This window comes from Anguilla anguilla, chromosome 8 (assembly GCF_013347855.1).
Source record: "Anguilla anguilla isolate fAngAng1 chromosome 8, fAngAng1.pri, whole genome shotgun sequence".
NCBI classification, from domain to species: domain Eukaryota; kingdom Metazoa; phylum Chordata; class Actinopteri; order Anguilliformes; family Anguillidae; genus Anguilla; species Anguilla anguilla.
The window spans coordinates 24,075,021-24,091,457 of NC_049208.1; the positions used below are offsets into that span (position 1 = coordinate 24,075,021).

A 16,437-nucleotide genomic window follows, 5' to 3' on the forward strand; every position below is an offset into this window, starting at 1 on the left:
GATGTTTGCAATGTTACTGAAATGTTAAAATTTGTCATTTTTGCAGACGATACAAATCTATTTTGCTCTGGGAAAAATTTAAAGGAACTTTTGTATGCTATTGAAAGGGAGCTGGAAATTCTCAAAACTTGGTTTGATGTTAATAAATTGTCTCTCAATATTAAGAAAACTAAATTCATGGTTTTTGGTAATCAAAAAGAAATTGATGGGGATATTGAATTAAAAATCTGTGATATTGAAATTGAAAGAGTTTTTGAGACAAAATTCTTAGGGGTTGTGATTGATCATAAATTAACATGGAAACAACATATTGATTATATTAAAGGAAAGATTTCAAAGTCAATAGCAATCCTGTATAAATCTAGGGATATATTAAATTATAAGGCCTTGTATATAATTTATTGCTCACTTATACTTCCTTATATATCTTACTGTGTGGAATTGTGGGGGTCGACCTTTAAAATGACTATAAATTCAATAGTCATACTACAAAAACGAGCCATACGTATTATTAATAAGGCTGGTTACTATGATCACACTAATCCAATGTTTATAAAATCCCATGTTGTGAAATTTAATGATTTGGTATATTATAAAATAATGCAAATCATGTTTAGAGCTAAAACAAAGTCACTCCCAGACTGTGTACAAAGGTTTTTTTCAATACAGGAGTGCAAATATGATTTGAGAGATGTTTGTAAGTTTACTGTACAAAAAGCTAAAAAAGGGATTAAAAGGAGATGTATTTCTATTGTTGGGGTTAAATTATGGAATAATGCTAATATAAATGTAAGAATGTGTAATTCGCTTTTGGTTTTCAAAAGAATGGTTTATAAAGCTATTTTTGAGGGTTACAATTGTGAATGATTTTTATTTTATTATTATGTTTATTTTTGGAGGGTAGCTTAAATTGATAAGAATGTAGGATAGGCATATATAAGCATTATGCTTCTGCCTATATAGGCATATATAAGCATTATGCTTCTGACTGTTTATATTTATTGTATTGTGTGTGATGACTGAATAAAAATACTACTACTACTACTACTACTACTTACAAATTACTGAAGTGTAGTTAATTAGCCAGTCATATGCATTCGGCTTTTAATTAGTTGGCAAAATATTTGCTTCAGGTGTTTCAATAGTATCACATCAGCTATCCTTCCAGTGACTCAAATTGGGATGGCAGGTAGGCCATCCTGCCAAGTTATGCCTTGACAGGTTGGCACTTTTCAGGGTATTGTAAAAAGTGGCTTATGCAGACAACCATGACTAAGTACATACTTATAAAATCAGACTTTGACATGCATTTCCAAAAGCATAATATATCTGTCCAGCGAAAAATCTCAGTGTCAAGGAAGGAAAAATAAAAATACAAAGCATTTAGTAAACTGAAGCAAGATTGAGAAAAGGAAAGTTTATTTCAGGGGCAAATTATACCAAAACCTAAGCAATGAAAAAGTTGTGATGTGATTGCATGCTGGGTTAACCAATGTGCTGTGCTGGGGAAGTATGCAGCAATGACCTGCTCAGAACCAAAGGTTCTGATACTCCTTGCTCTGCAATCCACATGGTCAACACATCAACACAGGGTACCCTTCCTCAAAATGTCCATTCCACTTTCCAACACCCTACCTTGACTTTTAAGCACTGAACTTTCAAAGTTAACTTACTGGTGAATATGTCAACATAAAACAAGTTATGGGCCTTTACAGAAGCCTTTCTGTTTCACCTTGTTTTCAGAATATTCCCTTTGCTAAGCTTGATTTTCCCAGCTTCATGGAGCATCTCTAAGATGTGATATTCTGTGTTCCCGCTGTGTTTATACAGGTGCGTGGAGCCTTCCACTTTCTCCCAGTAGTGTTTCCACAGTCCTTTTCTGTCTGCACCATATCCATAAACACTGACCTAAACAAAGAGAATAAAAACTTTTTTTGTTAAGTCGAAGAGAGCTTGCTAGCTCCATTTCAGTCACTCACGAAAACTGCTAAAGTTTCTCCATGTAAAATTAATTGAGTGCCTCACAGATGGTTGCATCAAAAATATTTATATTTTTAAAGGTTAACTTGCTATACACTTTGCCCAACCAGTGTGTATGTGGTAGTGTTTTCATATCTTTAAAATTAGCTCTCAGCTTTCAGATGATTTCTTCAGCTAGGTTTTCAGCTGAATTGTGAGCTGATTATTCATGCATATTTTAAAATAAAACTTGATTATTTGAACTATTTTTAGATTTGAGTTATTTCACAGATTATGCTTTGGAACCTATGGGTGATTTAGGTAAATTTAAATCTTGCACCCTGTTTGAATGGCAAGCGCTGTTCTGATGAAGATCGATGTGGTCGAAACGTTAACTGTCCACACAGTAAAATAAAAAATATTATTTGTTTTTTGGAGCATCAATCAAGTGTGCAAGTTTTTTTGATCTAATACACACAGTTTGATCTAATACTAAAGTTCACATACCAGTGGTGTGAACTTTAGACCTAGTCCTGCAGATCCGGCATCCTGTACATCCTGCACAACCTTAGTAGTGTGAAGGTTTTTTTTTTTTTTTTTGTCCCAAACTTCAGTGAGAATACATTTTTTGACTGTAATCAAAGCTGAGGATGAATTTGCCTGTTATATTCCTACATTAAGTACCCATGTGAAAAAAACAGTATACTAAGCATATTTAATATAAACTTTAATTATGCTTCAAGTATTCTTAAGTATAAAATAGTATACTTAAGATATATTTCAGCATACTATTTTTTCCCATGGGTAGTCACCCTTTTCAGAACAAAAACAATCTGTTCAGCCAGGGCATTTGACACAGGAATTTTAAGAACCAGGCATGTAAGAGCATAAAGCTGTGGTTTTCACCCTCATGAGTCAGCAACTGCAGAATAGTAGATGTTCTGGGCCACTTAGACTCAAGGATGAACTGATTAAATTTTGGTGGTCAAAGGTCAAGGTCGCTGTGACCTCATGTCCATCTCATTCTCTCGTGAACGTGATATCTCAGGAACGTCTTGAGGGAATTTCTTCAAATTTGGCACAAACGTCCACTTGGACTCAAGGATGAACTGATTAGATTTTGGTGGTCAAAGGCAGAGGCATACAACCACGAGGTGGTATTTCTAGTTTTTTTTTTTTTTGCTCTGTTCAAAAAACGTCTGAACTGTATCACATGTCAGCAGACAAATCTGAATTGGGCTGCAGTCTGAACTGAACATAGTTCATGATAATTAAAAGTATTTATTTCTAATACAATATTCAGAAAATAAAAAGTGGAGAAAGTATGTGCAGCAGAATTTAAGACTTGTTTGTCATCATTTTCTTTGCAGCCAGTTGCTGTCCAGTTTTCCTTAATTTTGCTGTATTTTTATGATTTTTAGAAAATTAAAAACAAAATTTTTTAAAAATAAAATACTCAGAAAAGCATAGCATAGAGTAATATTATGAAGCAAGTTTCTTAATAAATGGTATACATATGTATATACCAGTGTACTTTCTGTACACAGATCATTTACATTACATTGGAAATACACATATACATGGCTCACACATCCCCCATACTCCTCCATACACAACTTACTCACTTCATCACAGATGTGGACAGCAAGCAGGAGCACAAGCATGCCTGTTGAGGGGCACCGTGAAGTTTTGGTCCACTGATCCTGAACGTACTTCAGAAAAGCTGGATTGTAAAACAAGACCTGAAAGAAATTGTGTTTGTGATTAAAACAACATTTTTTAGTAATGATGAAACACTAGACAGACCCAAATGGAAGTTTGATAACTAATTTAAAAATCAAGGAGCACAGATTATGCCTGTCTAATGTGTGTGGAAATAAACTTCAAGCTTATTTTAATGCTTTGATGGATTTCTGGTATTCTCTTCTGTAGTATCCTGAAAATACTACCGTGTCAATGTGCAGTGAAAGGAACCAACCTTTTTCTTGTTAAACTTAATCCTCGCAGGTACACGACGATAGGTGCTTTGGGGGGGGGGGAGACAACATTCAATTAATGTTTTTGAAAATTCTTTTTCAAATAGCATTTCTGTTCAAGCATAGACAATTCATGAATCTATGCAATAGTCCTTTTATCTATAGCTAGATAGCTAGGTCTCTAAAGTTCACAGAGAATGGTGCAATAAACATTAAACATCCAGTGAGTGGCAGTTCTGTGGGCAAAAACACCTTCTTAACGCTTTTGCGTTAACGTTCTGGCTTTATTTTTAGACATCACATGATAACTATGCCAAATAGAGAATTTCTAAGTGCCACCATTGTCATGTAGGTCATCCATTTAACAAGAACCCCCTTCCTGCAGTCTCATCTGCAACTCCACCCCCCAAGCATGACACACTGGACAATAGTGTCTGTCTGGGAGTTGATAAAAATATTATTTCACCTCCAAGAATTCGTATTTCATCAAAGCAACAAGATAAGCCTAACAATAGCCCGAAGCTATGCCAGTACAGCAGTAAAAACTGCTGTACACTACAGCAATGAAAACCAAAACAAACTAGAGGATTTTTACTGGAATTTTTTGTGATAATCATTCTACTATCAATATCTGCAACTAAATATGGAATAAATATACAATATTTCCATTGGTTTTACACATAAAGATAAGCACTCAAATAGAATGCGGGGGTAGGTATTTACAAAGGTCACATGAAAAATCCCACTTGCTATTTCCTACCTAGTAGTAGATAGGCATACCAAATAAAGTGGCCACTAAGTGTATGTTTACAACAGTGAATACATTATTTTTAAAATTAGTCCATTCCTCTAAAAACATAATATTGCTGTACAAGCTGCTCTCTGGAGTTACTAGAAACTTATTTTCTTGCGATTAACAATGCTCAACTTGCCCTATGCCTTCCATGGTAGAGCTAGCTGGTTGTCAGAAACTTCTCAAGGTCAGGGCCTATCACAACAAAATCTGAAATAACATGAAAAACCAACAAGTTAGCTGTAGCTGTGAGTTAACATTCCATCTCTTGGACAAAGATGCAACTATTCTTCAAACACAGAGCAGAGGTTATATCCATAAAAGCAGGCTCACAAGGATAGGTTGAAATTGATCATTGATATGTGTATATTTTTAGAGACTTACGACTTGATAGATCCATCAGTTACCACACTGATAAGCCACTCAAAGTCTCTCATTTTGAACGGTACGAGCACCAAACTGGTGTTGTTCTCCAGGTCGATGGCGCTCTCAGGGTACATGAAGTGATGCGTTGTCCTGCTTCCAACATCTTTTTCATAACCAACTGTTCTTGCTTCATTCATCCTAACAAAGACAGATATATAACATGATAGGTTAAGGCAGACAATGTTTTATTTCATTATATTCTATTCCTGATTAGATTTATTTGGGTGTTGAACAGATTAAATATGGCTGGTGGCACATGCCGTTCAGTACTGTAAGCTGCAGGCCAGCTTGCTAAGATCACTAAGAAAAAAATGTATCTTGCCAGCTAATAGATAGCAAGATCAGTGCACTATTACAATTTGTACAAATTCTAATAAAACTTTTTTCTGTTGCATGTCACTGTTTTATCCTTAGCCTACCTTATAAGTAAGCATTCGCCTATTAAAATTGCATTGCTTTCCAACATGAAGAACAACCAGAATAAAAACTAAAAACAGAAATCAACCAAAAAAAGAAAGACAAAGGAAATAGCAGGTCACTGAAAAAACAAGTGTGTTTGGAAAGGCGATGCTGAAAAAATAATTCTGATGAAATCTCTATTATAGCTGGTTTGATAATTGGTTCATTTAAACCAAGGTCTATGGCTGCAAAATGAGAATAGCCTACTCAAGTAAGTTAATGATTATGATAATAATCATGGAAATAAAACCCATTTTTTGGCTTGTATACAGCCAAAAGATTTATATTTACTGATGGTCCCCCCGGTGGTCATTACCACTCGTGGTCAAGAAGAAACAGTTTAGAATACATTGTTACAGATGGAAATGGCTCTGAGAAACAACAACAGAAGAAAGGGCATAAATAAAGGTTTTATTAAAAGCACTAAACTTCTTCTTTAAGTGCAATGCATTTGTGCCAGTATGTATCCATGTCCTCTCAGGCCTTCCACACCTCAGAGTAAGATTAGCTGATATTGTTTTTGTGAAATCCATTTACTCTCTAGTTTTGTTTAAAGTTACTGACTTCTTGCACACACTGTTCCTTAACTTCATTGCATTTATGATTTAGTTTGAGTTACTTTTTAGTACAAAACCAACATTTCATGAGCCCTGAGTTCTCTGTCTAGTCATTTTTAGCATGAGCACCAACAGCTCCTTCGTGGCTTTTGCCTTGTTCCCTTGCAACTGAAGTTCCCTTTTTAACTTTTAAACTGGCCGCAACAAGAATGTTTTCTTTCTGTATTGTCTCATCACCGGCAACAATCCCAATAGCCTATTGACAGGAACAATTCTATTTCCCCTAGCACAAATTTTACCAATGTGTCTTTTTTAAAAATACAAACCTCAGCAAACCTAGGCCTGTTGCCAGTCTTACCTCATCACAAAGTCATGGTCATCTATCTGAGGCCCATAAGAAGAGCCCAAGAGGTTGTTGGAGTTCCCAACGACAGCACAGGTTCGGCAGCGAGAGGGGCCACTGTCCATGTACTGTTCTCCTCCAGGAAAGAACTGAAACACCTTCTTCATTACCACTTGGAATGGAGGAGGGACATAGTATGGTTGTAGACTCTGGAGAAAGAATAATATTATGCTAAAATTGGCGATAGGTTAAAAAACAGATTTTATTAAATTTTATTTGTACGTCAAAATATCAAATTGTGAAGCATGCAGATGACTCACGTTCCAAAACTTCAGAGTGTCAGCAGGAAGGTTGACATTTTTCTTGGATAACAAGGGATGGACCATTTTATTAAAACGACTATCAAACCACTCTGAGATGTTTGGTTGTGACAAGCAGTGGTTGCAAGCACAGTGTTCATTACGTTGTTTTTCTTTCTGAACAGGGCATTCTTTGGCAGTGAAAAACAAACATGTGACTATCCAATAGCCACAAGCCAAAATAACAATAGCCAATTGCAAACAATTGACAATATTCTTTCTAAAAAGGAAATGCATTATTATGAATGATGAACAGAAATTTAACTCATGTCATTGAACTAGAAGTGAGGGGTCTGATGTTTGGAATCCAAGAAAAGAACTCAAAAAAAAAATTCAAAACCCAAGGTATCCAGATAAAAGTGGGATTGCATTCAAATTCCAAAATCAGCTCATAAAGATGACATTGTCAGAGCCATTTGTGAAATGCTCCCTGTGAAAGTAAAAAAGAGTCATGTACTATGATACATATAAACTATCACAAAGTGTCAATTCTGTTTCTTCAAGTGAACTGACGCTTCCACAAGTGAAATCACATAGTAAATCAATTTCAATAATACTGTCTTTCAGTTACATTGTAAATATGAGAATATCTCATTCTGTTTTTAAGTACACAATATTCAAACTTGGAAATATCTTAAACACTATATTTGTCAATTAATTATTATTTAAAGATTATAGTTATAAAGCACATATGCAATACAATACAAAACAGCATGCACTTTTCATAACTTGACAGATAATTTTACATAAGACAGAACCTTAGAGGAGGATCCACTTCACCATATTCACCTGCAGTGCTATCATACCATCTAATCATGTTAAATGAAGATCAGATAAATATATTTCACAGGAGAAAATGGAGAGAAATAGCCAAGTACTACATTGTCCTGTTACTTTCATCTGCACACAAATAGATAGTTTTCTCAAATATATTCCGCCTCAAAAAAGTAACTTCTACAGCATGCCATTTCTACATGAAAACAGTACACACAGTTGTCAAGGCCAGAAACTTGAATAAGAGCTTACCTCAACAGAAGTTAACTGAAAATTAAGAATATCCCCAGAAACCCATCGAAGAACCTAAATGCTGTGTTTGTTGAAATGTTGCAGTACTGGTCTATCATGGTTTATCATGCATTGCCAAACAGTTGGCTGCACTTAGTCACGTACTGAATCTTCAAACATGCAGTGGGTGTGTAAAACCAGTTTTTCCAGTTCAGTCGCAAAGCAAAAAATGAATCTATATCTTTGAATGTAAACACAGAACAGAACATACAAATGCATATAGCCCCTTCTTATAGGGGTTATATAAAATGAAGTTGGATCAATATAATGGAAGTGTGGACTCATAACCTGGAACTTTTAGTGCATTTTTTTAAAAGGTGGTAAGCGGAGTAGTGTAGTTGTAACATTAACAAAGGTTGTATGCTTTTAACCTTTGTGTTGTCCTCAGGTCAAAAGTTACCCTTTTCCAAGCTTAACAGCAGTGAAACCCGCTAAATAGATTTTTTTTTCAGCATGAAATTAGATTACTTTTTCTGGATTGACCATACCATTAGAAAATGTTAAGCAGTCCCCTTTTATATATTTTTTTTTTTTAAGTAGTAGGAGTAGCATTCGGTCCGCCACAGAAGCGGATTGGTCTAGGCTGCGCCGGCTGGTGGAGGGGGCACACGCACCTGGGTTGCATTAGCTAATCAGTCCAGGTGCTTAAAGGTGTGCTGCGCTCCCCAGTTCAGGACCGAGAGTGCAAGCTCACACAGAGTGCGTTTATGATTTTCGTTTAGTTTTATTTTGGACTTTTATTCCAGGAAAGAAAAAGAAAGTAATCCGCCACGGGGAAGTGGGAGGAGCTGGCGCCAGTTGGATAGCCGGCCAGCTATGTGCGGCGCACGGGAAAGTGGCAGCGAAGTTTTACTTTCTTTTGTCTTTGTTGTTTTTGCCCGAAACCCATGAGGGAGAAGGGTAAAGGTGTCCGTTTATTTGATTTCACATTTGTGTGGGCGCGCTCTCTCTCTCCATGCTGCAACCAACGGTGTTCCTCGGCACTGCAACATCTTCCTCCCAGGCGTCACGCTGACATGTGAAAGTTTTTTTTTTTTTTTTTTTTAACCCTGCTGTTAAGTCTGAAATCATAATCAAAGTAGTACACATCTATGTGTGTTTTGTAACAAAAGCGAGTGGGGCAGACTGAAAAAATATATTTTCTCTAGAATATGAATTAGTTAAAGTGATGTATTGGTGAGTGACAGTTTCTAGATGAAAAATATTGATTTAGGGTTTAAAATGTAACAAAAAAGCTTTACATTTTAGGGCTGGTGATTTTTGACCCTGTGGGCACAGGGTGCATACATAATATGAAGATGACACAAGGGATAAATCCCATTTGCACTCTACAAAACATATGTACACCCCTAGATTCAATCAGCCAAGCACTTAGCCAATTTATACCAGGCATATGCAATTCAGTCTAACAAGACTTTTTTTGGATTCTGGATCAAATTAATCTTGTGCTCATAAGGTTCCACCTTTTTCCTAAATACTGAAAATCCAGGACATACAAATTGCTGCACACACTGAAAAGTGTAGTGTCCACACTGGAGGTGGGAGGGAAAATGATCTGACCTTTCCAAAGAATGAGTTTGATAGTGGGTAGTCTTCATACTACATTATAATATCTAAATACAATTAGTAAAATATGCACAAAAATGTTTTAAAAAGAAATTTTTGAATTCAGAAACATAAATAGTTGAAAAATTATATAAATAAAGCAACAACCTAATGTAGTTGTTGCCAACCTCTGAAACCCATTATAAAATGCCCATTTTTAATTTAAAAATTCAGATCACATTTGAGTTCATGTTTTAATTTAAAAGTTAATTGTAATAAATTGTAGTAAAAAATTTTTTTAAAAACCAGGCTGAGACAGGGGGTGTTGCACACCCCAACCTCTGTCTTGTCCAACAAATCGTAAAATTACAAAAAAGGAAGTTTAAGCTTTTTTTAGATGTCCGTATAATTTGAATATTAAACTGGCTGAGTAGGACCAACTGTGCGCCTTTTCACTTACTCCACATGTATGGAGACCAAAGTCACAGAACAGAGCATCAGCTTTTTTTCCTCAGTTTCCACAAGAAGTGATACTTTTTGTCAAGAAATTAAATAACCATAGTTCATGGGTGTATTTTGGTATGGCACACTATGGCAGTTGTCATACCCACGGCCAAATATATTTTCTTCAAAATAAAAAAAAAACTGTGGAATTAGATTAATAGAATGTTAAACAAACATTTGCACTCTGGATCGAAATTCATATCTATTGTGCTCATTTTCTTTCAAAATTCTTTTTGAATTATACAAGGTGTAAGATCGCAGATGGCAGAAAATGTGCCACCCAGTACATCAGAGGCATACATATTAACACTGAACCCATATGGGCCCCAAGAGAATTAATAAATCATAGTCAAACCAAAACTTAACTAATCACATAAATATAGACATGAAACAAGACAGAAAATAGAAGAGGCAAAATTGAAGAAAAGAAATTAAAAAACAGAAGAGAGAAAAGAAGAAAGGAGAGACATGAAAGTAAAATAAAAAAGAGAAAAGACAAGAGAAGAGAGGAGAGAAAAAATAGAGAAAAATAAGAGGAAAGTAGAGTTCTCAAGCCTGACCTGAGCTCGGTGGAACCTGATCAGTACCACTGGGTTCAGGCTGGGCCAGGCTTGAGACATGGATATGAGCTTAGGGCCAGGTTGCAGCATCCCCTCCAAAATATCAGGCAATGCTAGCTGTGTGTTGTGTCTTCTCTTGTTGCAGCTAGCAGTTCTGATCAGGTCCCTGTCACTGCAATGTAGGAGCTGTCCATTCCTTTGTGCTGCATGATGACTAGCCCATAAATGTCAGGGCCACTTACAGGAGAGTGGCTGTCAGGTCAGTTCTTGCAACACCCAACACCGCCTCCTGTCACTGTCTCAGTATGGCAGAAGAGCAATTGCAAACACTTGTCATCAGTTTAAAAGAGGTGCTGCAAGAGGGAGACACAGTCAGAATGACAACCGACATGTGGACTAATGATTATTGAAAAGTCAACTGTATTACAGTTATTTGCCACTTTATTACCAACAAGGATTTTAGGTTGATTGAGAAGAACCTCTGCATGGCAGTTGAGGTCTCCAAGACATTAGAGAACATCAGGCACAGAATAATAAAATTTCTGGTTACCAATTTTGGACATGACCCCCTTCACTTGAGCAAAATTATTTGGGGGACTGATCAGGGTGCCAACATCTTGTTGGCCTTTAGGCCCTCTCAGAGGCTGGACTGCCAGGATCATGTCATAGATATTGTTCCATGACGCGGCTTTGAGACATGCACCGGCCCTTGTAGAAACCGACATAAAAGACACGATCGCTGCCGCTAAGACCCTGGTATAGCAGCCTTAATTGTTTAAAAAGAAGATAAATCATTGGTGCGTGATATTCGGCTAAATTTGTTGGCCGATTCTACAGGGGGCATGTAGGAGCTCTACCCCCTTAGATACAGCGTTTGCTCCTCAGTTTGAATCCAGCCCCACCCCCCTACAAACACACATACATACACATAGGGTTGTTACAGTATACCAGTTTCACAATAGATCATGGTGTGAGATTTGATGGTTACCACAACGTTGACATTTCTAAAAAAAATAAAAAAGGATTAGCCTAAAATACACCTCAATATATGAAGTGGCCATATATATATATGATACATTTTTTTCCTGTTTCCCTAATTCGTGGTGATCTGGCATGTAAAATGCGCTGCTGTTCTGACTGCTGAGAATGTGTTTACTTGGGATACTTGCCGTGGTGGAAATATTTCCCACAAAGGTGATCTCATTGCTCCGTTCCTGTGGGAGGTGGTAGAGCACTGAATTGCACGTGTACGGACCTGAAACGGCTACGGTAGCCACATTACATTCAGTTATTGACTGCATTACGTTTATCAAGCATTTCGTTTATGGAGACTCCCCCCTACTTTTGCGAAAGGAGAGAATCTAATAAATCTTTTTAAAACACTTAACTTCTTCAGTTGCCTGATAGAGAAGTTGAGAGAAGGTGACTCTGGAGATGGTTGCCTACTGGGTACGGAATTAAACAACCTGGAATATTAAAACTGTGTTTTGAATTTTTTACTAATCAAACGTGTTAACATTTAAAAATGACAGTGCCTATCCATTGCATTCACTTATCCTCACGCCTGTCCAAAACTGGCTTCACCAAAAATGGAGCAATACTACAATATTACTTGCTGCAGCTGTGCTCATTTACATAGCCAGTCTTAGTAAATACCCTGCTAAATTGAAAACATGGCGACGCAGAATTTTGTGGCAGTGGCAGTCATTTGCAGCATGCTTAGCAAATATGTCCCTAAGTGTTTATATCAGATTGACCGCTGTGGCATTTCTAGTGTTAACCAGCTGACAATGCTGCCCCCTCAAGATAAAAAAAAAAATGTACAATCATGTGCTGTCCCTTCGGCAACTAATGCAGTGACAGGCAGATGAGGAGAAGGAAGCGGCATCCCAACTGCAGGCCGCTCAGCAAAGAGGGCAAGCTGTGACTTCTCAGAGTAGAAGAATGTGATTGGGAACATGAAGATGAACACGATGAGGTAATGATATAAACCAATATGATATACACCGATCATGGTGTTGTATGGCCAATTCAGGTTTCCGATTTTTTAAAGCCAAATCAGCTGATTTAAGTTTTTTATTTTTTTATTTTTTATTTTTAAAGCAACAGGTAACAAAGAAAACATAAGATTGTTTATTTGCTCTATAGGTTACCGATACATCCAGATACTTATTATATTACTTATTATTAACAGCATTATTGTTATATTGTTGCCGTAGGAGCTCTAATTCAATGTGGCTGAATCTTTTCTCAACTGCTTGCAACAGAGTGCTTCACATCATGATCTGCGCCAGCACTTTACCTTAGGAGACGTTTCAGTGCAACGATGGACGGAATGACATCTTTCGAAGTCGCAGAAGAGTCAATTTCTGAAGTAAGCTCCTCAAAGGTGCAAGTAGAGTCAACGTGTTTTACCTTTTAATGTGCATTAACTTTATAAGATAATGTTGAAAATCCAAATCATGAATATGTTCCATTCACTAATTATTCAACAGACTATTATGAGATTGTCCTCGAGCCTCTTCACTTTGATGGCCGACCATATTTATTTGAAGCAGGATACACAGGCGAAGAGCAAAATTAAATTTGTGTACGCGCAGAATTGTCTAAAGGTCACAAGACACTGCTGTTGTACTCTTGAGCTAGGTACTGAACCTGCATTGCTTCAGTATATATGCAGTTGTATAAATGGATGCAATGTAAATACTGTGTAAAAGGTTCTGAAAGTCACTCTGGATAAGTGCGTCAGCGAAATGCCTGTAATGTAATGTAAAGAGAGTCTTCAGTGTGGCGAGCCATACAATCAGTAAAAGAAGCAGCATGCTGAGGCCTGACACAGTGGATGCAGCCCTGTTTGTAAATAATTTGATTTTTGGATCCCTCTTAGAGTGAGCCGCGGCTGCCGCCTCCTCCTTCTTCTTCTTCTTCTTCATGTTTATTTCTGAAACTACAACAGGTAGCCTACATAATTTGAACAATTTCATCAATTTCATCAATTGCATTCTTTGAGTAAGCTACCAATGTTTTGACTCTAACAAGGGTTATGATATTATATATTTCCAAAAAGAATTTGATAAGGTACCACATGAGAGACTTATTAGCAAAATGAAGACAGTAGGAATTGCAGGATGTGTTTTGGAGTGTGTTTGGAGCTGGCTACAGGGTAGAACACAAAAGAGTACTAGTAGGAGGGATCTTATTGGAGCACGGTACTGTGGGAAATGGAGTCCCGCAAGGATAGACACTGGGACCACTGTTATTCCTCATTTATATCAATGACCTTGACAGAGAAAGTAGATAAGCAGAAAGACTCAACACTTGGAGGTTTTGTAAGAAATCACTCATCTGAGTGAATATTTATGAGGAAGACTGTGACTGCTTTTACTCCACAGCACAGGGCATGTTCAGTGAAGTTAATGACTTGATCTCATTTCATATTAGTGAGCATCTAAATACTTTGTTTTTTGTTTTGTTTTTTTAAGTGTTGAGGTCCTGGTTAGTTCTCTCCATGTGCCTGTTAGACTGGGGATGTAAGCCCAAAGTGAGGCTTGCTGTGGCACTTATGAGGGTACAAAATGCCTTCCAGAAGAGTGAATCTAATTGGGGCCCACTATCCGAGGATATGTCCACAGGGAGCCCATGTAAACAAAACACATTGGATTATTAATTGAATCATTTCTTAAGCAGAAGGGCACAAGTTTAGCTAGGGACACAAAATGATCAGCCTTACTGTCTCAGTGAACTATCACAAGGATTGTGTTGAAACAGTTAGATACTGGGAGTCCTGTGATGAAGTTGAGTGGTATATGTGACCAGCGATGGTGAAGAGTGGGGAGGGGGTGCAGCAAACCCGGAGGAGGTTTTCCTGAACTGGCAAGCAGACTAGAGGGCCACAAAGGATCGCATATCAGCCTCCTTCGACAGCCACCAGAATCTTTGTCTCAGGAAATTCAGTGTGCAGTATTCCTGGGTGACCCTCAAACTTGGAGGCATAGGACCACTGGAGGACCTAGGAATAAACAGCTGTGAAGACAAACAGAAGGTTAAGGGGCCCATTATCCAGATCACGTTTGGCTTTTTGCGCCTTCTTCACCTTGGATTCGATTCCCCATGAAACTGGACCCACAATACAGGAACTGGGAAGGATGGGTCCAGAAATGTCAAACTGCCTGGAAAGGGCATCATGCTTGATGTTCTTAGTTCCTGGATGGTACAAGATAGTGAAAGTGAACCAGTTAAAAAACCAAGACCACCTAGCTTGGCGAGCATGTAGGCACTTCTGAATGTAAATTCGATATTTGTGGTTGGTGAATACCACACCATGATGTCTAACCCCCTCAAGCCAGTATCACCACTCCTAACTGTATTGTTAAGTGTCTGTCTGTCCCTGTCAATGATTTTTGACTGTTGTTCCTCTTTGTTTGTCCATGAACCAAATGGATGCTTGCTTACTGCCCCGGATCATGGAATCACTGACAGGAATGAAGAAGGTGGAGTAGTACCAGTGGGTATTGGCAGGTGGTGGTGCACCCACAGGACCACAAGAAGACCATATTTACCATCCTTGTGGGCCAGTATTCGTTCCATAATGTTCAGAATGTGCAATACACCAGCGACCTTCCAGCATCTCATGCAGAGGTGTCCAGAGGTTTTGCTGAATGATTCATTGCTTATCTACCTGGACAATATTGTAATCTTTCCCTAGATTTTTAGATGTACCTGCGGCATCTGGAGGTAATGTTTCAATGGTTGGGGTGGCACAGGTTGAAGCTGGAGCCCCAGAAGAGCAGGTTGCTGCAGAAGGAGGTGCGGGCCATATTGTTAGCAGTGTGGGGGTGGCTACTGACCTGGAGAAGACCACTGCCAATCTGGGACTAGCTGGTGCCCAAGATGGTGCGGCAGACGTGGCCATTCCTCTGCAAGGTTTTCTTCTTTATACAGAGTTATTAATGTGAAGAACAGCTTGCTATGTTTTGGTGTAGAGGGTCACAGTCCTGGCTTGATGCAGTGCTGGATACATTCTGATGTGATAGTCAATGGCAAGCCTAGATGGGGTTAATTTTGTCTTCTTATGTTCTAAGAACATATACACTATTATCATATTCAGTTGTTCTTTTAGTTGGTTACTACATTCAATAATGATCAACACTCAATGTTTTTAATTAATAAGAGGCGAAAATATTCCAATGTTTCAGCATATTGTTTTTGTTAGTGAAATTCTGATGTTTTTAATTTTATTATTTTTGCACCAGGTCAAACTTTTCTCCACACAGCACAATCAATTGCTCAAGAGCACTCAAGTGCTGCCTTGAACCAAAATGTCCCTTTTGTCTGGAAACAATTAAATTTTCTATTAGAAATTCCTGTCAAAATCTATTTGTAAATGCCTTTCATAACGTTTAAGTCTGACGTTCACTCATTATTGGCTGAAAATCTGCATCTACTCCTTTGTATATTTTTATTTTTTTTACTCAGTGCCAGGAGTTCATTTTCACCATGCACAACACTCTCAATGCAAAATGGAGTGAACTGTTAGCATTTTGTAAAATCAGGATGTATTATGGCAAAAATATGTGAAGAGATTAAATTGACAGGTTGTGACTGGTGGAAAAGCAGGTATGGAGTGAAGTAGGTTTAAGTTGTAGTTCTAAGGTATGCACTAATGGTGACTCTTGTACCACCAAACAGGGACCATTGTGTTGTTGGGTGGGGTTTAAATTCTATGTACCTTTGTCATTGAAATTGATTTGTAACTTCCTGAAACTTCTGAACTGGTTCTACAGCTCAGCAGAAGTGAGTATTCCAGGTGTTATTTTGGTCATTAGTGGTAACAGCACTGATTTTCAACTGCTTAATCCTAAAATATTAGTCTACATTCACACAGACATGGG

At 37.7% G+C, this 16,437-nt stretch overlaps 1 protein-coding gene across 1 annotated transcript; it reads right to left on the bottom strand.

The window, feature by feature from the left end:
- Nucleotides 1-1,402: 1,402 nt before the first annotated feature.
- LOC118233090 (CMP-N-acetylneuraminate-beta-galactosamide-alpha-2,3-sialyltransferase 2-like) lies at nt 1,403-8,408 on the bottom strand. The gene is made up of 7 exons (XM_035428445.1): nt 7,899-8,408; nt 6,834-7,302; nt 6,529-6,722; nt 5,113-5,292; nt 3,938-3,983; nt 3,585-3,701; nt 1,403-1,908 (listed from the first exon to the last, which is right to left on the bottom strand). The coding sequence occupies exons 2-7, from the start codon at nt 7,107-7,109 to the stop codon at nt 1,729-1,731; spliced, it is 993 nt and encodes a 330-aa protein (XP_035284336.1). The 5' UTR covers nt 7,110-7,302; nt 7,899-8,408; the 3' UTR covers nt 1,403-1,728.
- Between the last annotated feature and the right edge of the window lie 8,029 nt (nt 8,409-16,437).